The sequence below is a fragment of the Schistocerca cancellata genome, chromosome 1, assembly GCF_023864275.1.
Source record: "Schistocerca cancellata isolate TAMUIC-IGC-003103 chromosome 1, iqSchCanc2.1, whole genome shotgun sequence".
Lineage (NCBI taxonomy): Eukaryota > Metazoa > Arthropoda > Insecta > Orthoptera > Acrididae > Schistocerca > Schistocerca cancellata.
The window spans coordinates 333193521-333220404 of record NC_064626.1 but is presented as its reverse complement, the minus strand read 5'-3'; the positions used below and the strand labels follow the sequence as shown (position 1 = coordinate 333220404).

At 38.9% G+C, this 26884-nt stretch overlaps 1 protein-coding gene across 1 annotated transcript in view; it reads left to right on the top strand.

Moving 5' to 3' along the window:
- Positions 1–26884, top strand: part of LOC126161345 (esterase FE4-like) — a 149195-nt gene that overhangs the window by 75725 nt on the left and 46586 nt on the right. Inside the window, exons 4-7 of the mRNA XM_049917114.1 lie at positions 2134–2284; positions 15108–15293; positions 17216–17415; positions 22994–23159. Of these exons, the coding sequence (XP_049773071.1) occupies positions 2134–2284; positions 15108–15293; positions 17216–17415; positions 22994–23159 (703 nt within the window). The remainder of the gene's footprint in view (positions 1–2133; positions 2285–15107; positions 15294–17215; positions 17416–22993; positions 23160–26884) is intronic.

Genomic DNA, 26884 nt, shown 5'->3' with positions numbered 1-26884 from the left:
AGTGCGTGTGGGGTGTACAGGTATCTCAACAATGAAAAATAGGCACTTACTGCTGCGAGAGCGCAGCGCACGTCCACCTATTGCAAGCATCAGTGGCACACAGAAAATACCTACAACGATGAGTCAACAATGGAAATTATAAACAAAAAATGTAGCATGGGGTCTGCTGAGACCCCACCCATGTAGTTAAAGGTTAAACTATGATATAGTGTAGCAATGTTGTTTGCAGATAGTATTTGCCTGTGCTCATACATTTTTCTTGGTTTGAATTTGGTAATACATTTTAGCACTAGTGTTTGGCCTAAATGATCTTAGAGATGACCATTTATGATGTATATTGAGATGATATGGTCATAATTTGTGATAACATGATCAATTGAACTACTATGTGTGTTTGTTATTCTGGTGGGTACCAATCAAAGAAGCTCTTTGCCGCCATAAGACAGGATATAACCTGTAAAATGTTTGCTTTCCTGACTATCAAGTAAAGTGTTGATGTTCACATCTCTCAATATGACAAGATTTACACTTCTACAACCAGACATTAATTTACTTAAAACTCCATGAAGTGATTTCAGAAAAGCATCAAAATTTCCACAGGGGGCTCCACATACATCTATGACATAGAAAGGAACAGTACAAAATGTGAGTTTAAGAACTGCAATTTCTAAATCTTTGTCAATACAGAAAATGTTTCCCCATAGCACTTTTTCTGTGGTGATTATGAACTTACATTTTCATGGCAACACCACCATCTTTATTATGTGTTCTACAGTAGAACATATCTAGGTTGTAGCCTTCTAATTTGCAGTATAAAATGTTGTCCACTGTTTTCTGGTGTTCTGTAGCTCTTACTACATGTGTAGACAGTCCTGTGATAAATGACTGAAAATGATTTATTTTGTTTCCTAAACCCTGTACATTACAATGCAAAAGTGATCAATTATTCTCGCATGGACATAAAACTGTTTGAGGTACATATGAAACACAAACATTTGCATCTGGTGTTGTACTGGTGGAATGTCTGAACCAAGAAATCAAGATCAAGAAAGGAAATAAACAAAATATTAAAGAAAGGATTGAGTGTTCTTGGTAACTAAACAGGTTTTTGATAACCAAGTTTCTTATTTGTCTGAAACAGAAAGTGTACAATGTGTATGTATTATCAATTTTTCCTTAAGGCATTGAGTTGGTTCTGGAGACATGGATGTTGAACATTACTAGAATAGAAAGAAAACTCTATGAATAGATCAGGCAACACAATAGAGTGTAAAATGTAATTATGACTATCATAAAAATGAAATCGAGGTGCACAGGACATGCAGATAAATGAATGAATTGTTGATGAATCCTCATAGATATTTACTAAATTCCAATTGATTAGAAAATACCAAGACAGTACCCTAATTGAAGGTAGGTACATAGCATTGTAAAACATGCAGATGCAACATGGACACATACACCTGAAAACTGCAATGAACAGAAAAGTGTAGAGTAGCCCTTTATCCAACAGTGAATGTCAACTAGCTATGACAATAAGTTTTGTGGCCTGAGTTTCACAAAATAGTGATGAATCTGAGTTCAGTGAAGGTATGAGGCATTAATAAAATACCATTACAATTAGTAATGTCATAGGAACTAACAGGTTATTGTGTCATACATCCACAATAATTAGACTAGAAGATTTATCATTGTACTTCCATACAAGGAACTAAGTGAAGCACATAAAGCTGTGATAGAAATAAACCAAATTAAAGTAGCCTACTGGTATATTTCAGAAGTGTAGTATATTGGTTGTCATTGCTACTCCATCCTTGTCACAAAGTTTGGCATAGATAAAACATGGTATCTCAATTTCTGTGATAGAATTAAAACTTGAATTTAATCTGTGAGTGTACCTATTTATTATTCAACCTACTACTACACTGATGATTGTTATATTAAATATGTACTTTTTCCATTTTATATGTACTTTTTCCATTTTTGTTGTAAATATATTATCTATTAACCAATACAATGTAATCAGTAGTTATGTAAAATTAATTGTGTTTAAATCATCAGATATATGATGCAGATATGGAAACATGATATGCTTAAGAGTTTATATAATGTACTAGAATTTTTCATTTTCAGCTGCCTTTGGGAAACTCTACTCTTAAACCAGTAATGTTTTACATACATGGAGGTTGCTTCACTAGTGGGTCTGGGTCTGCTTATGGCCCTGATTACTTCGTTGAGAGCGGGGTTGTTGTAGTTACTATAAATTATCGTCTTGGAGTTTTGGGTAAGTACTCACTGTACTACTCAATTAACAATTTATCTATGAATATAAACCTAGTGAGGTGGCACAGTGGTTAGCACACTGGACTTGCATTGAGGAGGACGATGGTTCAAACTTGCATCTGGCCATCCTGATTGGGTTTTCCATGACTTCCCTTTTCATGATTTCCCTAGATCTTTTCAGGTAAATGCTGGGATGCAAAGCCAACTTCCTTCCCCATCCTTCCCTAACCGATGGGACCAATGACCTTGCTGTTTGGCCAGTGTGTCCCAAAAACAACCAACCACGAATACAAAGTTTTATTTGTATAATGTGACTCATCAGTGTTAAGTCCAGAATACTGTGTGAAAGCACGAGAAAAATGGTACATGGGTGGAATCATAAGTCTGGCAAATTTCTTCAAAATAGTGGAAAATCTTACTATCTTGTGACAGTTTCATTCACTTTTGACAACAGTGCTAACATTGTTTACTGTGCAATAAAAGATGAATAACTGTAATCAGTAGCTGATTATAGCCACTGGTTACAGTTTTTCACATTATATTGTAAACAGTCAATGTAATCAGTAACAATAAATGTTCAAATTTGCTTGTTGTGGTGTTTGGCTACTCTATAGCCACTACTTTGGGCAATGTTTATCTTCTGGCAAACAAGTAACTCCCGTCAGGTTCCAACAATCACACTCAAGGCTTAGGTGTGTTGCAAGTTTATTTGTGTGTCATGGTTAAAAACAATTTGTGACCTGTTGTTTATGATGATCTAGCAAGTCACTTAGTTTCAGCCACAGTCCTCATATACAAAAAATTTAGCCCATAATATACAGAGTTTTGTATGCGGTAACATAATCCAATTTTAATATCACACTTTGATGTACAAAGTTGGAACTGCAACAGAAAATTGTGGAAAATTACTGGCAGACATCATTTTAGAGCAAAAAAGAAAAAAAAAACCAAAACTTTTAGCCTCGGATAAATGATTAAACCTGTTAGAGATTAAGATAACAGATAACACTGAATCAATAGATCATGAAGCACCAGGAGCATCCAGCTACAGCAGGGATGTGTAAACAGATAAAACAATGGATATTATGACTTCAAATGGAAAAAATTAATGAAACATTTCTGCATTATGCACATTTACTTCAATTTATGGAAATGCCATACTGATTACATACCTGTGTGCTTAAGTTTTTATTGATGCTTAGTGAATGAAAACCTGAAAATTGCAAAATTAATATCACATCTACCTACAAAATATTATTTCTGTTCCAGTAAACCTGTTAACCTTTTTGAACCAGTATTGCAAGATAAATTTGTCCAAGACAAGTCTGTCAAATCCTATACACTGATTGCTAAGAAGCACTAAACAGCATCATATGAGGCTTCTGACATAACCACAAAGACTAAGAAACCAAATATTGTCACTGTAGATGTTATGTTACAAGTGGCAGTAAGAATGTGTGGAATAGTTCTGGTTAAAAAATTTGCAAATGAAATTAATAGAATTTCCTGACAGTTGATGCTTTATGCAAATATATTTTGGAAATTGGCAATGACCACTAAGTGAGCAATGCATAGTGAAAAAGAAAGGATGTTTGAAATTTAAAAATTAGATGAATGAATTGATTAATGCTGAAAATTTCGCACAGCTGTCGGTATCTGAGAGTGTGAACATGTATGCTATTAATGATACACATTATGAGTGGGAGCATTTTTCAAAAAGCGAACAAAGTTTTCAATGAAATGGACTTAGAGTGGAATAAATGTGTGGTAGCATGCAACAGATGTCCACTCCCAATAACTTGAAGAAAAGCTGGATTTCATATTATGATTAAATCTCTTGGCATTGGTCACATTACTTTTACTTGTTGCGTGACTCCTGGAGAAGCTTTAGAGGCTATAAAAATTTTGCAAATGTCAATGGTGTATTAAGAAACACAGTAAAAGCTGTCATTCTAATCAAAAATTGAGTGTTTAACAGTTGTCTCTTTGCAAACTTATGTGTTAAAATGGAACTGAATTTCAGCAAACCTTTAGCGCATGTGTTGACTGTGCAGAGAATGAGCTCTGAAGTGGCTTTCAGGGTTAAAAATGAAATTCTACTACCTTTGGCTCAAAATAATTCTGAATATGTCAATTTGCTTCACAATAGAATCTGGTTGTTTGAATTATGTATATGTGTAAGATATATTTGAGGAACTCAGTGAGCTGACCTTTTCTTTTTCCAGGGGACAACATGAATAACTTTGCACTGCAACAAAAAAAGCATGCTTTTATGAAAAAATCAAACATTTGGAATGACAAACTGAAAAATAATTTGTTTGGTGTGATGTTAAATACAGACTATTCTATTGCTGAGAATAAGTCAAATTTTGATTTGCTTATGCATATCATAATTAATCACTTAGTATATTTGGAAGATAACTTTAATAAGCATTTTCTATCAGAACTGAGCAACAGTCAAATTGGATGCAGAATTCTATTGTTGTGGCAATGGGCCATGTACTTGCAAATTTAGCCGCAATGTAAATTAATTAGATCCTGCCATGCCATTAGTAAAAATGTAGCTGTAGATGCACACACACTCACACACACGCTCACACACACACACACACACACACACACACACACACACACACACACACACACACACACACAATGAGACAGCTGCACTGCGTGCCAAAACACCCACTAGATGTGCCGTCAGCTGATGGGAGAGTAGCAATCGAGCAAAGCACCTATGTTCAATTGCTGTTGGCATTTGGGTATGCGCATGGTTTGGTGCAGCATTGTGCTCATTCCCCGAAATGCTGGTGGCACCAGAACACGCTCTTCTGTGCATCAAATGAAGATGCAGGTGAGTGGGATGTGGCCCTGCTGCAGGAGCGTCTCTTGTATCTTTGGCTGATTGTAATCTCCACCAATGCTGCAACATGTTAGCAGAAAGCTAATCTGTTGTGTCAGCTGATGGTGACCACTGCTGCTAATGCATCGTACTCAGGTTGCGCTACTTTGCCAAGTTATATCATTATTTTGTAAATGAGTCCAGAAATTAATTTAATAATTAGTGTTATATTGTGCAATTAATAATAGGAATTTTAAGTATGCCAGACATTTTGTAATTTCAAATGTTCCCAAAAGAAGAGTAATTTTAACTGTACATACATACATACTGATTGTAGTAAAGTAATAAACTAATTTCTTTTAATACATTTTAGCATGAAACATAATAAATCATTTACAAAATCATATGAAATTCTTTTAGTTAAACAGCTGAGATAATATTAACCAATACAATATACAAAAACATTATTGGTATCAATTACTTCTGTTGAAAGTTAGAAAAGGGTGCCCCCTTACAATATCCCCCTCACAAAATTTGGAAACATTGTGTTTACAATATTTTGTGACAAAGCATAAAGTTTGCCAAACGGTGTACAAAATGAAGCCAAAATATAGAATACAGATTTATAAAAGTGTCTGAAACATAACATATTACAGAAAACATAATAAACGTATCCACTATACATATTGACAATGTTAAATTAAATGTAGATGGCATCTTTACAGACTGTGTAACAAATGCATAATTTGTAGGAATGAATGTTGATTCCCAGTTGAAGTAATGTGAACAAACAAAAGTACTTGCAAACAGAATGTCATCAGCATGGAATCCTATCATCAATGTGTAACATGCAATGTTGTTTAGTTACATACTATTCATATGTACACTCAATTCTTAGCTATGGCATTCTTTTTTGGGGAACAAATGCACAAAATATGAACACAGTTTTCAAACTCCAGAAAAGACCATAAGAATCATAACCAAAAATGGTAGTCAAGCTCGTTGTAAAGATCTGTTCAAAACACTGGGGATTATAACTGCTCCATGTGAATACATTTACCAGTAAGTTGTGCACATAAAAAATAGCACTGGTAATTATTGCACAAACAGTTCTGCACATGACCATGGAACAAGAGCTTTACCGAAAGAGATAAAAGAAACTGCAAAAATACACTTCTTTAAAAAGGCAGCAAAAAAGTACCTGTTATGCAATACATTTTAAACATTGAAGGATTAATTAGATAAAACAGAGTAGGGGCCTGGTAAAAAAATATTATACAAATAAATGATAATAATGTGAGTCTTGAGTTTCTCCTGGCGTATTTGATAATCAAAATATCCACAGGTGTACTGCCGGTCTACAGTGTCCAACGGGCACAATATTTCGGCGATCATACATGTCGCCATCATCAGGTGAACTGACGGACTGAGCTCCTGTGAACGTGCCAGCACGGAGATCTGTATGCAATGGCTGCTCAGAGGGAACTGGGTTTGGTCGCGGCAGTGCCCAATTTAAATACCCTCCGCCCACGGCGTGGTCCCTCCGCTGTCTGCGGCCCTCGCCATGGACGCGTGGGGGAACACATAGCGACGGCGTCTGAGATGACGTCGGAGTGATGGCTCTGTCCAACGTGGTCATCACAACTATACATTCGCTTGAATTACTCTTGATTAACCCAATCGCTGGTTCCCAAGCCTTGCTAAGATTATACTCACAGTCACAGTTTATGAGGTCGTCATTGGTGTGAATTTCGATGACCTCTCTGACAACGCTGTCCCAGTATCTCGACATCTGTACTAGAATCCTCATGCATTCATACTCCATAGCGTGTTTTCCGACAAACAATGTTCAGCGACCGCTGACTTGCTCGGATACATCAGTCGAGTGTGCCTCTGGTGATCACGGCATCAATCCTCGACAGTACACATCGTCTGACCAATATACCACTTGTTACATTGACACGGAATCTGGTACACGCCGGACTTCCTCAAACCGAGGTCATCTTTGGTGCTCCCCACCAGTGCACGAGTTTTATTCGGAGGACAAAACACAGTTCCGACCTGGTGTTTCTTCAAAATTCAGGCGATTTTCCCCGAGAGTGCGCATGTATATGGAATAAATGCAGTGCCTACCTCCTCCCTAGTGATTTCATCCGTCTCCACAGGTTTTGCTGTAGTGGTTGGGCAGAGAGCACATTGAATCTGCCACTCTGAGTACCCATTTTTTCGAAATACAGTTCTCAGATGTTCCAATTCCTGGGGTAGACTCTCTGCATCAGAGATAGTGCATGCCCTATGTACTAGAGTTTTACGTACCCCATTACTCTGTGAAGGGTGGTGGCAGCTGTCTGCGTGCAAATACAGATCAGTGTGCATTGTCTTTTGATACACCCCATGACCTAGGGTGCCGTCAGCCCTTCTCTTGACCAAGACGTCAATGAAAGGTAATTTACCCTCCGTTTCAGTCTCCATAGTGAATTTGATGTTGGGGTGTATGGAGTTTAGATGTGTAAGGAAGTCAAGGAGTTTATCCATACCATGTGGCCGATGACGAATGTGACATCCACGTAACAGAAAAAGCAAGTAGGTTTCCATTCGGATGACAACAGGGCTTCCTCCTCGAAGTTCTCCATGTACAAATTCACTACCACTGGTGAGAGTGGGCTACCCATGGCGACTCCCTCTGTTTGTTCGTAGTATTCTCCATTAAAAAGAAAATATGTGGAAGTCAAGACATGCCTAAAAAGTTCAGTGTTCTTCTCATCAAACATCTGACTAATCAATTCTAGTGACTCTCACAGGGGTACCCTCGTAAACAAGGAAATGATGTCAAAACTCACCATGATATCTGACTCATCCAACCTGAAGCTATCAAGGTGTTTAACAAGATCCACTGAATTATGGATGTGATCAGGCCTTTACCCACTTAAGGACTTAATATTCCTGTCAGGTATTTGGCCAACAAATATGTAGGTGCCCTGATGTTGCTGACAATGGGGCGTAATGGTACCCCATCTTTGTGAACCTTCAGGAGCCCATATAGTCTAGGCGCTACCAGACCTTGGGATAACAATTTCTTAGTGTCACCCTCTGGTAAATCTGTATCCTTGAGAAGCCAACTCGTCTTGTTCTCCATCTTCTTTGTAGGGTCAACACTGATCTTCTGTTAGGAATCGACATTTAGCAGGCTCTGCATCTTACCAGTGTAGTCCTTATGGGAGACAACAACTGTAGCACTGCCTTTGTCAGCTGGTAAGACAACAATTTCAGAGCACTCCATCTCTTTACTGGTGATATTTGACTTCATTGGCTTGGATTTCATCAATGCACGACAAGTTTCACGATGTATCTCCTCAGCTGATTCAGGCGGAAGTCAAACTGCAACCTGTTCAACAGCACTAACAATTTCTGCGACCGGAGTGAACTTAGGGGTGGGAGCGAAGTTGAGACCCTTCTGCAAAACCGAGACTGCATCACTCAACACCATGCCACTCAAATTGATGACAGTCTTGCATCGAACCTGCAGAGATTGTTTGTCAAGGAGATGTGAGAACTTAGCTGTTTGACATCCCATTGCCTTCCTATGGGCGGAATCAGCTGCAACCCAGGTGACAGGGACCACTCTGAAATTGTTGTCTTACCGGCTGACAAAGGCAATGCTACAGTTGTTGTCTCCCATAAGGACTACACTGATAAGATGCAGAGCCTGCTAAATGACGATTCCTACCGGAAGAGCAGCGTTGACTCTACAAAGAAGGTGGAGAACAAGACGAGGTCGCTTCTCAAGGACGCAGATTTACCGGAGGGTGGCGCTAAGGAATTGTTACCCCAAGGTCCGGTACCGCCTAGACTATATGGAGTCCCGAAGGTTCACAAAGACGGGGTACCATTATGCCCCATTGTCAGCAACATCAGGGCACCTACATATTTGTTGGCCAAATACCTGACGGGAATATTAAGTCCTTATGTGGGTAAATGCCCTCATCGCATCCGTAATTCAGTGGATCTTGTTAAACGCCTTGATAGCTCCAGGTTGGATGAGTCAGATATCATCATGAGTTTTGACATCATTTCCTTGTTTACAAGGGTACCCCTGCGAGACTCACTAGAATTGATTAGTCAGAAGTTTGACGAGAAGAACACTGAACTTTTTAGGCATGTCTTGACTTCCACGTATTTTCTTTTTAATGGAGAATACTATGAACAAACAGAGGGAGTCACCATGGCTGGTAGCAAATTTTCACATGGAGAACTTTGAGGAGGAAGCCCTGTCATCATCCGAATGGAAACCTACTTGCTTTTTCCGTTACGTGGACGACACGTTCGTCATCTGGCCACATGGTATGGATAAACTCCTTGACTTCCTTACACATCTAAACTCCATACACCCCAACATCAAATTCACTATGGAGACTGAAACGCAGGGTAAATTACCTTTCCTTGACGTCTTGGTCAAAAGAAGGGCTGACGGCACCCTAGGTCATGGGGTGTATCAGAAGACAATGCACACTGATCTGCATTTGCACACAGACAGCTGCCACCACCCTTCACAGAGGAATGGGATACTTAAAACTCTAGTACATAGGGCATGCATTATCTCTGATGCAGAGAGTCTACCCCAGGAATTGGAACATCTGAGAACTGTATTTCGAAAAAAAATGGGTACTCAGAGTGGCAGATTCAACGTGCTCTCTGCCCAACCACTACAGCACAACCTGTGGAGATGGAAGAAATCACTAGGGAGGAGGTAGGCACTGCGTTTATTCCATATACAGGCACACTCTTGGGGAAAACCGCCCGAATTTTCAAGAAACACCAGGTCGGAACTGTGTTTTGTCCTCCGAATAAAACTCGTGCACTGGTGGGGACCGCCAAAGATGACCTCGGTGTACCAGATTCCATGTCAATGTGGCAAGTCGTATATTGGTCAGACAATGCGTACTGTCGAGGATTGATGCCGTGAACACCAGAGGCACACTCGACTGATGTATCCGAGCAAGTCGGCGGTCGCTGAACATTGTTTGTCAGAAAATGACGCTATGGAGTATGAATGCATGAGGATTCTAGTACAGACGTCGAGATACTGGGACAGCATTGTTAGAGAGGCCAACGAAATTTGCACCAATGACGACCTCATAAACTGTGACTGTGGCTATAATCTTAGCAAGGTTTGGGAACCAGCGATTGGGTTAATCAAGAGTAAATCGAGCAAACGTACAGTTGTGACGACCATGTTGGACAGAGCCATCACTCCGATGTCATCTCAGACGCCATCGCAATCTGTTCCCCCACGCGACCACGGTGCGCGGTGCGGACAGTGGAGAGAGCGTGCTGCAGGCGGAGGGTAGTTAAATCGGACACCGCAGCGACCGAACCCAGTCTGAGCAACCATAGCGTATGGATCTCCGTGCTGGCACGTTCACAGGAGCTCAGCCCGTCAGTTCACCTGATGATGGCGACATGTATGATCGCTGAAATATTGTGCCTGTTGGACACTGTAGACCGGCAGTACACTCATGGTTATTTTGATTAATAATAATAATGATTATAAAACATCCAACATTCCACATAACACCTTCACACTATGTTTTTTTCCCTTCTTTTTTTCCTTTTCTAGAAAAACTTGTCCCATGCTATGCCTTGAACAATACTAACACCTGATCCTCTTTCTGAGCTCAACATCTCACTCATTATAGAGGGATGCTGACTCAGATTTTCAGGATAGCAAATGAGAAGTTGTGGTGTAGATAATGGCCTAGAGATCACCAGTGTGTGTGTGTGTGTGTGTGTGTGTGTGTGTGTGTGTAGTGAGTGAAGTGTTATGAAACAATGTATGTATAGTGTGTGCAGTGTCTGATAGTGAGGAATGAGTGAACAGTGTGGCATTACATTATTTAATAAGTTATTTGTAAAAATAAATCTAATGATTGTCCCTAACTAGAAGTCTGTAAATGTATGTCTATGAGAATTACCTTATTTTAAATTGGTCTAAACTTGTAAATATTTTGACATGTCCTATATCCTTGTAAAAAGAGATCTACAGATGAATAAAGCTACTTCTACTACTACTTCAGGTCATGGCATTCAGATTTTTAGATCTGAGGAACATTTTTCCATAAGGCAATTGATACCAAGTTGAAACTACAACACTGGAACACTAAAATACAGAAGTAAATACAGAGACAAGGTAAATTACTAGAATTACAAACTGGAAGTTTACGTCCATAAAATCACACGTTAAAAGTCATCAAAGAGAAGAGAAAAAAAATTCAGAGCCTGAGTACAGCCAGAAGAAGATATTCAAAGATGAGTAGGAATATAGTACAAGATCAGTCAGCCATATAAACCAGAGTAATTGAGGACATGTTGATTCATGAAAGGACGAAATAATGAAAAATATGAGGGCCTAAGCTTACAGTGTGGGGACAGACCCATGAATCCAAACCACGCCGGGTAAAAACCAGCAAAAAATGTTTCAATACTACAAGATGAATGAAGCTCTAATCATATCAATAAGTTGAATAATATGCAATGGATAATTGTAAGAAGCATCTAGTCTCAATCAATGGTTGTAATGGTTGTACATTCTCCTTGAGTACACACACACACACATACACACACACACACACATACAGAGAGAGAGAGAGAGAGAGAGAGAGAGAGAGAGAGAGAGAGAGAGAGAGAGAGAGAGTTGCGATGACTAGGGGAACCCAAAAAGAGTTGAGCATGAGTTTGTCCACAACTCAAGTTCAAGTCAAATATAATATTGCAGTAATCAGGATAAATACAGGTAAAGAGAGTCATAAATAGCTTTGAATCATATCAAAAGTATTTTTCGTCCACCAGCCATGATTAGAGTGCTTCTTGGCTCTGTTAAGGATGACTTGAGTTTGAGGAAGCCCGGTGTGTACAAGATCCCTTGCCACTGTGGGAAGGCTTATATTGGTCAGGCAATCCGGACCATTCAGGACCGATGTGTTGAGCACCAGTGGCACACATGGTTGCTTCAACCTGAGAGATCTGCAGTGGTGGAGCACTGTCTCACCGAGGGACACAGAATGCTGTATGACGAGACACGAATGGTTGCCACTGCATCTCGCTATTGGGACTGTGTTTTAAAAGAAGCCATAGAGATTTGTTTATCTGATAATCTTATTAATAGAGACAAGGGTTATCTTTTAAGTAAGACTTGGAACTCGGTGTTATCAGACATTAAAAAACAACGGTCTGTGTTTCAATCGTCGGAATAAAATTTTTAAAATTTATAATTTTTGATAGTGATATCTCGATTTCACCTGTTTCCACCACTGGCGGCACGGTATGATTACTTGCTCTAGAGGGTAGTTATGGCACCTTCTCGTGCACGCGTTATGGACATTCTGCGGCATGTATAGGGGCCGCCGCTTGCACTGAGGAGTCCGTTCCAGCAAGATCATGTACCAGCACTCTCACCTGAAGATGGCGGCCAGTTGGACTGCAGAAATATTGTGTCAAGAAGACATTATGATCTGGCTGCACACCCGAGAAGAATATTATCAAATGTGATGAGAACAATCCTATCACAGAACCATTCACAGTAGCTCTCCCTACATTCATCTCACCAGAAATTCTTATCTTCTTTCCATTTCACTTCACTGACACCCACTAATCTAGATAGAGCCTTTGCATTTTCTTATTCAGATTTTCCAGCTTTCCTACTATGTTTAAACATCTGATATTCCATGCTTTGACTCATAGAATTTTATGCCTTCGTTGTTTATTCCATCTTTTTCTCATGGATGCCTCCCCCTTGGCAGTCTCCTCTTAGAGATCTGAATGGGAGTTTAATCCAGAATATTTTGCCAATGAGAAATCATCATGAAATTTTTTCAATTACTAATCACATGTTCTGTGGATGCACCTTTTGTGTCTTTAATGCAGTGGACACACTTTCAAAAATGTTTACTAACAAGGAGAGGGGGTTACTTTATGACCACCACAAATACAAATTTCATTAATTGTTGTTGACATTTGCTCCTAACATTGATGTTTAAGCAGGGTTCCAGATCTGATTTAATATGATAGGTCCCAGACCTGATTTAATGTGATATGCATTGTGAAAAGTCAAATCTACTATGAAGAATTAAATTTTTGGGTTAAGTTTAACTGAAAAATTTGAAACTTCTGTGGAATCTTGTAGAAGACTTCATTAAAAACAATAAATTTTTAATTCAAAATTTTTAAAAATAAAATACCTGACTGCGTTATAATACTTTCAAAAGGTGGGAATAGGTAATCCCCCCCCCCTTACCCCCCAGTACTATTTACTTCACCATTTTCCAATATGACCCTTACTCCTGCCATCTCACTCCCAGTGTCTCACTTTCTGATGTTTCCTACACTGTGGTTGGAAACACTCTTTTTTGTACCTATCTGAATATCTACACTGATAGCACTTCACGTCAGTGCACATATATTTCCATCAGTGTTGGCAAACAAAGCTTGGCAGTCAGTGTATGTTGCAGTGTGCAGTGGTGCCACTGTATGGGGTTCTCACTATTCTAGTGCAATCACAGTTAAGTTAGACACATGTGGACAGTACTAAAACAATGTATACGAGCACACAAAACTGATATCTAAGCTGTTGATTGTGTCTGTGCTCCACAGTCAACATCCAGCATGTAGGTATGGAGTGTGGAGTTCTATGTACTCCATGGTAACCAACTAGCCTAAATAGACCAACTTTCAATACCAGTAATGTATGAAAATAGGTAGTTGTGAATGGAAATCCAAGGTCACTGATGTGGGTTTTTACCCCTATACTCATTATTGGTAAGAGAAGTAATCCAACTATATAAAAAGTGCAAACTTTATTGTCTCAATAAATCACATACATGAGAACACTAGTGTACACCACAACAGTGTAGCACAGACTGAAGTCCAAAGATCTTAGCATTCATCATCATAGAAGCTTGGTGGACTATTGATAGTCACCACATAATCTTTAGTGATCTTAAGTGAAGTGTGTCTTTGATGACATTTACTTGTTAACTGTCAGCAGTCCTTACACAACCTGTTGTACATGGTATTTTAACCTACTTGTGTCATTTTTACATTAGCCAGATTATTTGTATTTTACATACCACTGTGGAACATCATTGTATTTAGTATGCTGTTGAGTCATTTATGAGATGTATGCATTTTTGATCCATCTGGTGTACTCCTTTGCAAGTACTGGCTATGGTTCTGACATACAGAAGTACAGTTCTTACATCTTTCATCTGTGCACAATACATATTTGTTTCTGTTTTTGAGGTGTATTTTCCAGTAATGATGGTTATAAAAATTGAGACTGGCATAGAATATAGTTGAATGTTTATAGCTGATGGCTATAAAATGCTTTTTTCTTTTGAATATTTAACAGCTGTAGCAAGATACCTGTATAAAATGATAACTAATAATATGAATTATAATTTTATGTAGAAAAGGGAGTACACTGCATTAAAATGAAAGAAAAAACTAAAATACACTAACAATTTTAAATATAGAACTTCATGTTTTTACAATATCAGGTCCTTAATTACGTTAAATAAAAATTATTGTCATTTTAAAGTTTGGTTGTGGTAACTGAAAACCACCTAATGTCAGAAGAATTAAAATATGTATTAAGAATGCAGTTTTAGCATGTAATATGCAATTGACATTTAAATCTTGTTTCCTCACAGTACAATGTAAGTACACCAGCAGATACAATATTTAGACTGTTAGATGCAAAAATTAAATAATATAAATTGTAACATGACTGAAAAATCTGCTACTTGACCTCTATAGAACCTGTAAACATAAAGATGTCACTACATTCTAGGAAAAGAATGAGAGCTTTAGTGAGCTCCAGCAATTGTAATATGAGCTCCTCTTCTATGTTCTCAAACAGTCTAGCACAAGTAATAAGTGGTTCACTTGATGTTTTGTATTACAATTTTTTTTTCCATGCATGTTGCAGGTTTTATAAGCACAGGAGATTTACTGATACCAGGCAACATGGGTATGAAGGACCAAGTGGAGGCCCTGAAGTGGGTCCAGAAAAATATAGCAGCATTTGGAGGAGATCCTGACAATGTAACCATTTTTGGCCAAAGTGCTGGAGGGGCATCTGTACATTTCCACATACTTTCACCTACTTCTAAAGGTACCCATATTACTGACAGAAGTAGTGATGTGCGTTGTTAAAGAAAGATTACTATCTTCAGCTGGAGTTCCAATTCAGTTACATCCATTCAGTTCATTTAAGCATTTATTTGGAGCAGAGATTATCATTGCAGAATAAAATATAAAACTGGCACATTATATATTGGGGGGAAAATGTGCAAAATATCATGAGGAAGAAAACAAATGGATCTGATCACCATTAGGAAACATCAGAAACTATTTTGATATATCAAGTGTTTTTTTCTAAATCCATTGCAAACTACAGTTTTTGAAATAAGTGAAAAGAAAAATTTGCTTTAGTAAACTATAATATTACAAGGAAAAAGGATGATAGTCTGTCACTTAACTCCAAGAATTGAAATTCTAAGGACTGTCAACAGACACATGTGAAGAAAAGTAAATAAAAAAACCATAACAACTATCATTGATTTTGGAGCTGTTAGTTTATTTATCAAGAAGGAAAAAGGGACAGGCAGGGAAGGATTAGAGAGGAGGAACATGTCAGTCATACATAATTTCTAAAATTGAACTCCTTCTAGGGCATAGAAGAATTTTTGAATGTGAAATAATATGATGTGTCTGAGAAAGAGAGAAAAACAGAGAGAGAGAGAAGGAGAGAATGAACATAGATAAATACCAGTACATTAAAAAATTGTGTGAGGATGATGTAAATGGAAAGCATATTGCCATAATTTTCACTCATATTGCACTGTAATGATAAAACTAACTCATTCTGCACATCATCAATGACAGGTCATAATTATTATACATGGAACATGCAATTAACAGTCATCTTATTAAGAGCATTTACACTACACAGTTCCTCTAGTAGTAGGAAGTCATTTGGGTTGTTTTCTTTTGTTTATATTTTCTCATGCAGGCTGTGAGCATACTCTGCTTTAAAACAATGCATCAGCACCTAGATTCTTTTCCCCTGAGTTTTACTTTGTGGGATATCTGTGACAGATGATACCTCCTTCTTCATTTGTAAGTGTATATAAATTTACTTTCATATTCAATACTTTATAGGTTAATGACACTGTTGGTACATACATGTACAAATCCAGAATACATCAGATCTCTGAGACAGTTTATACATAAATCACTCTAGTTCTGATAAGATGATGTAATAAGTGCTTTATTTTCCTTCCCACTCTCTTACTTTCTTTTATTTTTAGCTATTTATGTACGAGTTTCCTTGTATCATTAGTTCCAGTTGTCTACAGATAGTCTATACATAAGTCAGAATGTACTTATGTCAGCAGCACATAACTAAAATTGAAATGCTGCAGGGAAGATATGCATGGCTGCTGCACATGCCCAGATTATGTCTTTACAATTAGCTTGCTAAATTAATTCATCTTGAAAACACAAAAAGAAATGGGATGTGTTTAAGTTGTACAATTCTTCAATGCTGTAATGCCTTGAGTATACTAGAAGTGGTTTGGTGCATGTAACCAGCATAAAAAATTTTCCTACTCATACAGAACACCTTTTTTCACTTACAATCTAATGACCTAATGAAGGTGGTCTTATGCTGCTGGGGAACTGGACTTGTTAAAATCTGGAGCAATGAATTAGCAAATGTAATGGCCAAGGAAAATTAAAAGATACCTGTAGTGGTAAAAAGTAATTTCTCCCTAAATGAAGTGACTTTGCTGTTGCGACAGAAGGCAGCATGCTGAAGGATCAGTGACGGGAAGTGAGAGACAGACTATCTGACAATAAGATAGCCCTTTCCAGCCACGTGAGTGTGATGAAGTGCTGAAGAAATGCATTTTCTATATTTCAAGTGTGATCCACAGCAGATATTCATAAGGCATTTCTAGTGAAAATTATTCTTGTTTAAGGAGAGCCGGCATAAACCAATAATTCATTTGTAACACTGTCGGTCTGTTGTAGGTTTATTCAAGAGAGGAATAGCACAAAGTGGATCTGCTTTGAGTACTTGGGCACTGCAGAGAAAACCAGTAGAAATATCATTCCAACTTGCTGAAAATCTTGGTTACACAGCCAAAAATACAACAGATCTTATGGAGTTCTTCTTGGCAGCAGATGCAACAGATCTTATGAAAGACATTTTTGCTGCTGTTCCTGAGGAGGTATGTCAGGTCTTCAAAATTTCATTGTAATGTTTTGGAGGATATGTATTCTGTAAGCATATGTAGATAGCTTTTATTTTATCCTTGCTGAACAAACTTCAGTTCTCAACAAACAGAGTAAGTCAGATTTGAGCACAGCTGTAGTGAACTGTAATTTATGCTTGCTATTTTTGTAGTGTTATTTCCCCACTTCTATTTGGTCATTGTCTCATTCCTTTCTTACCTCTGGGCACCCATCAAAGAATTTCAATGATCCATCCACTATCCACTTGCCTATACACAAGTGCCACCCCTCTTCGACACATTTTCATACAGTCATAATTCCATTTTCCACTCTGGTATGTGCCCTGTTAATTTGACTGTTATCTTTTCTCACATAATAATTTACAATGTTTGTCTTTCCAATGCATATTGAGCAATCCAAAGTTCTTGAATGGTTTTTCACTTTTAAAGTCTGTGTCACTGTCATAAATCAAAACTGATTTTGTATAGTACATTCCATTATAAAAAACCATCAAGTGATTCCATGGTTTCAAGGTTAACTTGTAATATTTTCTTTTCATTGAGTTGATTACAGCACAGTACACTACAATGGCTCATGCAGAATGACTTAGCTATAATTCTAAAAAAGAGGTAATGTTCATGGTGTTCACAAACAGAGAAAAGGAAGATAGCATAGATATATTCTGAGATGAAACAAGTTTAGAAGAAGTTACCTGTATACAACTTTTGGGAGTTACAGTTGACAGTAAGCTCCAATGGAGACAAATATCTGGACACGTGGCTGAAAATGGCTTCCAAGTTCATGGGGCCCTCCATCAGTAATGCTGGAATTCAGTATGATGTTGGCCCACCCTCAGCCTTGCTGACAGCTTCCACTCTCACAGGCATATGTTGAATCAGGTGCTGGAAGGTTTCTTGGGGAATGGCAGCCCATTCCTCACTGAGTGCTGCACTGAGGAGAGGTATTGATGTCAGTGAGTGAGTCCTGGCATGAAGTTAGCGTTCCAAAACATCCCAGAGGTTTTCTTTAGGATTCAGGTCAGGACTCTGGCAGGCAAGTCCATTACAGGGATGTTCTGTCTTGTAACCACTCCGCCACAGGCTGTGCATTATGAACAGGTGCTTGATTGTGTTGAAAGATGCAGTCGCCTTCCCTGAATTGCCCTTCAAGAGTGGGAAGCAAGACAGTGCTTAAAACATCAATGTAGGCCTGTGCTGTGATAGTGCCACATGAAACAACAAGAGGTGCAAGTCCCCTTCATGGAAAATATGATTACACCACAACACCACCGCCTCAGAATTTTACTGTCGGCACTACAATACCCTGGCAGGTGACTTTCACTGGGCATTCTCATACCCACACCCTGCCATCGGATCACCACATTGCGTACCGTGATTCATCACTCCGCACAATGTTTTTCCACTGTTCAATTGTCCAATGTTTATGCTCCTTACATGAAGGAAGGTGTCGTTTGGCATTTACTGGTGTGATGTGTGGCTTATGAGCACATCCAATTTTTCTCCCCTCCTGCGTAACTGTCATAGTACTTGCAGTGGATCCTGATGCAGTTTGGGATTCCTCTGTGATGGTCTGGATAGTTGTCTGCCTATTACACCATACGACTGTCTTCAACTGTCAGCAGCCTTTGTCAGTCAACAGATGACATCGGCCTGTATGCCTTTGTGCTGTGTGCTGTACATGTCCCTTCACATTTCCACTTCACCATCACATTGGAAACAGTGGACATATGGATGTTTAGGAGTGTGTAAATCTTGTGTACAAACATGTGACGCAAATGACACCCACTCACCTGACCACGTTTGAAGTCAGTGAGTTCCATGGAGCTCCCCATTCTGCTCTCTTATGATGTCTAATGACTACTGAGGTCAGTGATATGGAGTACCTGGCAGTAAGTGGCAGCGCAATGCACCTAATTTGAAAAATGTATGTGTTTGGGGGTGGTTGGTTGGTTGGTTTAGCGGATTAAAGGGACCAGACTGCTACAGTCATCGGTCTCTGTGTTTGGGGGTGTCTGGACACTTTTGATCACACAGTGCACCTTGTAAAATATGCACCACAACATTTATTATGAAACTGTTCACACATTTTGTTAAAAAAATTATATAATCAGTGTATATGAGCTATTTGTACTATAGTTACAGTATGGAGCCAATCAGGCCTTTGTCAGAAACAGAACACACACACACAGATTGTAAAGAAAACTGGAATAGAGATCAACATAAAAATCATTTCTGTCCTTTTTATTGCTCATGTAAACCACACATTGCATGTTGTACCACCATACAGCGAGACCTTATAGAAGTAGTGGTCCAGATTGCTGTACACACTGGCACCTCTAACACCTAGTAGTATGTCCTCTTGCATTGATGCATGCCTGTATTTGCCGTGCACACTATCCACAAGTTCATCAAAGTACTGTTGGTCCAGATTGTCCCACTCCTCAACTGCGATTCAGCGTAGATCCCTCAGAGTGGTTGGTGGGTCATGTCATTCATAGATAGCCCTTTTCAATCTATCCCAGGCATGTTCAATAGGGTTTATGTTGGGAGAACATGCTGTCCACATGCCGGAGGGGGGGGGGGGGGTGAATTGTGGTCCACAAAGATGAATGTCTTGCCAATATGCTGCCGATATGGTTACACTATTGGTTGGAGGATGACATTTACATATCGCACAGCCATTATGGCACCTTCCTTGACCAACAGCAGCATACGTCAGACCCACATAATGCCACCCCAAAACAGCAGGGAACCTCTACCTCGCTGCAGTTGCTGGACAGTGTGTTTAGGGCATTCATCCTGACCAGGCTGCCTCCAAACACATCTCAGATGATTGTCCGTTTGAAGGCATATGCAACACTCATCGGTGATGAGTTCATGATGCCAATCCTGAGTGGTCCATTCGGCATGTTGATGGGCCTATCTGTACCATGCTGCATGGTGTCATGGTTGCAATGATGGACCTTGCCATGGACGTTGGGAGTGAAGTGTGTGTCATTCTGCCTATTGTCCACAGTTTGAGTCATAACATGGCATCTTGTGGCTTCACAAAAAGCATTATTCAACATGGTGACATTGCTGTCAGAGTTCCTCCAAGACATAATCCATAGGTAGCAGTCATCCACTGCAGTAGTAGCCCTTGGGCAGCCTGAGCAAGGCATGTCATCAACAGTTCCTGTCTCTCTGTATCTCCATGTCTGAACAACATCTCTTTGGTTCACTCTGAGATGCCTGGACATTTCCCTTGTTGTGCGCCCTTCCTGGCACAAAGTAACAATGCGGACACGATCAAACAACGGTATTGATCATCTAGGCATGGTTTAACTATAGACAACATTAGCCAAGTACCTGCTTCCTGATGGAATGACTGGAACTGATCGGCTGTTGGACCCGCTCCATCTAATAAGTGCTACACATACATGGTTGTTTATATCTTTTGGTGGGTTTAGAGACATCTCTGAACAGTCAAAGGGACTGTGTCTGTGATACAATATCCACAGGTAATGTCTATCTTCAGGAGTTCTGGGAACTGGGGTGGTGCTAAACTTTTTTTATGTTTGTATATTCATTGATGAACAGTACTAAAGTCAGGAATTTAAGGCAAAATATGAATGTCATGGATGCTATAGACTAAAAGCTGGTTAAAACATATGTGTTAATGTTTTGTGGATTTGTGGTTTATTTTCATCTCATAACATACATTTGCCATAACATACATTTGCATTCTGTTCTGCTGGTGTATGGGAGAGATGGCAAAAATAATATAACACTAAAACGATATTTATGGAGATATGTATTGCATTGTGTGCAACTCAAATTTCTAGTTCATCCTGCGTGGATTCATCCACTGAGTAATAACATTTTATTGTCAGTGCTTCAAATAGCTATCTTTTAAGTGAACCTAAATGCATTTGCTTTAGTTTGTTCCCTTGTAATTTATTATAAATTTTACTGAGGTCTGTGGGCATACAATTTGAGGCCATGGTTGGTTCTTGCATCATGTAAATTAACGAAATGGTTTCCCTCAAATAATTCATCCATACCTAATAATGGATTCAAAGTAGCTTGTACATGCTACTTTTTGTGTGTCACCAGCCGGAGTGGCCGAGTGGTTCTAGGTGCTACAGTCTGGAGCCGCGCGACTGCTACAGTTGCCAGTTCAAATCCTGCCTCGGGCATGGATGTGTGTGGTGTCCTTAGGTTAGTTAAGTTTATGTAGTTCTAAGTTCTGGGGGACTGATGACCTTAGAAGTTAAGTCCCATAGTGCTCAGAGCCATTTGAACCATTTTTTGTGTGTCCATGTCAGTTACCTGCCTAGAACAGCTCGGACAACCTGGCCGGCCCCCCACCCACATTCCAGGCATGTATCCAGACATAATGGTATGGGAACCTACAGAAAAAGATTGTGAACTTCATTTCAGCATTGTTCTGCGAAGATTCACACCTGATTTGAGGTTAGAGCATCATTAAAAATAGGAAACAGCACAGTTTCCTGTAAACAGTACATCAAACAAACTTAAATTAGATAACAACTGCTGAAATCATAGCGTTTCCCACAGTGGTCACCTTCATTTTTCCAGAATTGCCTATACCTGCAGTTTCTGCACTCCTTATTCCAGAGAGGGGAGAAGGTTTGCATTTCCTAATAATCAATTAAATTCAGTTCCCCAACACTGTTTCACCAAAAAATTCATTTTCTTCAGGATTTCATCAACAAACAAGGGAGAATTGCAGTGACAATAGTCCATTCCAAGAGTTTGGTACCAGCGTTCACTTGTGCTGGCATTGTGTTCCACATCCCACGAAATTTGTCAATACATGTCCTCAATAATTAAATTTATTACATAGACACAGTTGACAAACAGAGCCACACAGTAATGTACAGAGCGTCTTGCATAAACCTATAATGTAAAATTAAGATAATGACAGCAAGAAACAAAAACCGTTTTTTGCCATAAGCGTGGTGCAAAACCCTTAAGTTTCTGAGTGTAAGTGACTGATGGCCACTGGATTCAAGGTACTCAGTGAAGGCGGAATTATGCTTAACCTGCAGCTTCACATTCACAGCACTTGAGCATATATACACCAGAGGCAGCACATTTATCGAATGAAGCGGTATACACTATTCTTATATTTTGAATACGAAGTAGTTTGGCTATGCTATAGGGCTCATTACCCAAATATGAAAGCTTAACAAACCTGTAATTTCAAGGTCCAGGACTCAGAGTACTTTCTCAGTTAATTGCCAGTTTTTTTCCATGTGAAATTTGTCAGTGATATGGATGAGCTATAGCCATCACAGAAAGCAACTCTTAATAAAGAACACTGTACAACCCACAGCTGTGTTTTAAATTGTAGTAATAGAAGGTTACTGTAAGTCCATGCCAAGATGGAATGCAATAATTTTTGTGTACATGTATTTGGTATCAAAAAATGAAATTATGTGATATTATATACATTAACACTTATACATCTAGCTTGGGTGGATGCTCTACAATGATTATTTCATTCACTGAGCTGATTACAATTCTAACAGTTTTAATGATGTTACAGGACAGCCTGGCGCTTTTTAAATGCGTGCTCACACCAAGTATTGAGCCCGAGCATGATGGAGCCTTCCTCACAGTAGAGCCAATAGAACTTGTGCAGGGTGGAGCCTACACTGATGTTGCTTACATGACTGGAATCACATCTGCTGAATGTTTGAAGTTTGTGGCTCGTAAGTAGAAAGTCTTCACAATACCTACTGAACAAGCAGTTGAAGTTAATTCACACTGGTCATCACATCACATGACTGTAGCATCAGCATGTATTCACAAAGTCTATCACATCATGTAGCGCCAATTTGCTTAGTCCAGTACCAAATGGTGAAAGTGAGCTTGTGATTTACCATCTGTGATACAAAATTCAAAGTGTATTACCTGAATTGAATGGGGCCTCCTGGCAAACAAGAGCATAAGATCATTTGAGGAACTAAAAATGATAAACTTTATTACAGGCCAAAGCAAACTTTATACAGCACTTGATTAGTTTTGTGTGGTAAAATGCTGAGAAGTGAAACAACATTTCAAAACATCGACACTTATTTGCTAGTGAAAATATACTTGAACAAACACATAAAACAATATTTATAAGGGAATAAATAGAGTCTGTTTACCTTACCCATTGTTGTTGTTGTTGTTGTGGTCTTCAGTCCTGAGACTGGTTTGATGCAGCTCTCCATGCTACTCTATCCTGTGCAAGCTTCTTCATCTCCCAGTACCTACTGCAACCTACATCCTTCTGAATCTGCTTAGTGTATTGATCTCTTGGTCTCCCTCTACGATTTTTACCCTCCACGCTGCCCTCCAATGCTAAATTTGTGATCCCTCGATGCCTCAGAACATGTCCTACCAACCGATCCCTTCTTCTAGTCAAGTTGTGCCACAAACTTCTCTTCTCCCCAATCCTATTCAATACCTCCTCATTAGTTACGTGATCTACCCATTATGTTTCATTTTTCCTTAGATAACTAATAACATCAGAAACAACATCATTTTTCTCCTTCACTAGAGCTGACTTTTCGACGTAAAATTTTATTTAATGAAAATTGCATCATCAACTTGTTGTTGTTGTGGTCTTCAGTCCAGAGACTGGTTTGATGCAGCTCTCCATGCTACTCTATCCTGTGCAAGCTTCTTCATCTCCCAGTATCTGCTGCAACCTACATCCTTCTGAAACTGCTTAGTGTATTCATCTCTTGGTCTCCTTCTATGATTTTTACCCTCCACACTTCCCTCCAATACTAAATTGGTGATCACTTGATACCTCAGAACATGTCCTACCAAGCAATCCCTTCTTCTAGTCAAGCTGTACGACAAATTCCTCTTCTCCCTAATTCTATTCAGTACCTCTTCATTAGTCATGTGATCTACTCAATCTTCAGCATTCTTCCCATAGCGCCAAATTTCGAAAGCTTCTATACTCTTCTTGTCTAAACTCTTTATCGTCCATGTTTCACTTCCATACACGGCTACACTCCATACAAATACTTTCAGAAACGACTTCCTGGCTCTTAAATCTATACTCGATGTTAACAAATTTCTCTTCTTCAGAAACACTTTCCTTGCCATTGCCAGTCTACATTTTATATCCTCTCTACTTCAACCATCATCAGTTATTTTGCTCCCCAAATAGCAAAACTCATCTACTACTGTAAGTGTCTCATTTCATAATCTAATTCCCTCAGCATCACCTGACTTAATTCGACTACATTGCATTATCCTTGTTTTGCTTTTGTTGATCTTCATCTTATATCCTCCTTTCAAGACACTGTCTGTTCCATTCAACTGCTCCTCCAGGTCCTTTGCTGTATCTGAAAGAATTACGATGTCATCGGCAAACCTCAAAGTTTTTATTTCTTCTCCATGGATTTTAATTCCTATTCTGAATTTTTGTTTTGTTTCTTTTACTCCATGCTCAATATACAGATTGAATAACATCGGGATAGGCTACAACCCAGTCTCACTCCCTTCCCAACCACTGCTTCCCTTTCATGCCCCTCGACTCTTATAACTGCCATTTGGTTTTGTGTGCAAATTGTAAATAGCCTTTTGCTCCCTGTATTTGACCCCTGCCACCTTCAGAATTTGAAAGAGAGTATCCCAGTCAACAGTGTCAAAAGCTTTCTCTAGGTCTAAAAGTGCTAGAAACGTAAGTTTACCTTTCCTTAAGCTATCTTCTAAGATAAGTCTTAGGGTCAGTATTGCCTCACGTGTTCCAACATTTGTACAAAATCCAAACTGATCTTCCCTGAGGTCAGCTTCCACCAGTTTCTCCATCCGTCTGTACAGAATTCATGTTAGTATCTTGCAGCCTTGGCTTATTAAACTGATAGTTCAGTAATTTTCACATCTGTCATCACCTGCTTTCTTTGGGATTGGAATTATTATATTTTTCTTGAAGTCTGAGGGTATTTTGCCTGTCTGATACATCTTGCTCACCAGATGGTGGAGTTTTATCAGGGATGGCTTTCCCAATACTATAAATAGTTCTAATGGAATGTTGTCTACTTCTGGGGCCTTGTTTCGACCGGTCTTGTAGTACTCTTTCAATCTCTTCACACAGTATCAGAGCCCCCATTTCATCTTCATTTATGTCCTCTTCCATTTCCATAATATTGTCCTCAAGTACATCACACTTGTATAGACCCTCTATATACTCCTTCCACCTTTCTGCTTTCCCTTCTTTGCTTAGAACTGGGTTTCCATCTGAGCTCTTGATACTCATGCAAGTGGTTCTCTTTTCTCCAAAAGTCTCTTTAATTTTCCTGTAGGCAGAATGTATCTTACCCCTAGTGATATATGCCTCTACACCCTTTCATTTGTCCTCTAGACATCCTTTCTTAGCCACTTTGCACTTCCTGCTTCATTTACTGTGTTTTTATATTTTCTCCTTTCATCAATTAAATTCAATATTTCTTCTGTTATCCAAGGATTTCTACTAGTCCTTGTCTTTTTACCTAATTGATCCTCTGCTGCCTTCACTATTTCAAATCTCAAAGCTATCCATTCTTCTTCTATTGTATTTCATTCCCACATTCTTTTCAATCTAATGCTCTCTCTGAAAATCATTCCGTAATGCTCTCTCTGAAACTCTTTACAACCTCTGGTTCTGTCAGTTTATCCAGGTCCCATCTCCTTAATTTCCCACTTTTTTGCAGTTTCTTCAGTTTTAATCTACAGTTCATATCCAATAGATTGTGGTCAGAGTTCACATCTGCCCATGGAAATGTCTTACAATTTAAAACCTGGTTCCTAAATCTCTGTCTTACTATTGTACAATCTATCTGAACCCTTTCAGTGTCTCCAGGATTCTTCCATGTATACAACCTTCTTTCATGATTCTTGAACCAAGTGTTAGCTATGATTAAGTTATGCTCTGTGCAAAATTCTACCAGACGGCTTCCTCTTTCATTCCTTACCCCCATTCCATATTCACCTACTACTTTTCCTTCTCTTCCTTTTTCTACTATCGAATTCCAGTCACCCATGACTATTAAATTTTCGTCTCCTTTCACTATCTGAATAATTTCTTTTATCTCATCATACATTTCATCAATCTCTTTGTCATCTGCGAAGCTGGTTGGCATATAAACTTGTACTACTGTGGTTGGGATGGGCTTTGTGTCTATCTTTGCTACAATAATGCGTTCACTATGCTGTTTGTAGTAGCTTACCCATGCTCCTATTTTTTTATTCATTATTAAACCTACTCCTGCAGTACCCCTATTTGATTTTGTATTTATAACCCTGTATTCATCTGACCAGAAGTCTTGTTCCTCCTGCCACCGAACTTGACTAATTCCCACTATATCTAAGTTTAACCTACCCATTTCCATTTTTAAATTTTCTAACGTACCCGCCCGATTAAGGGATCTGACATTTCACACTTCGATATGTAGAA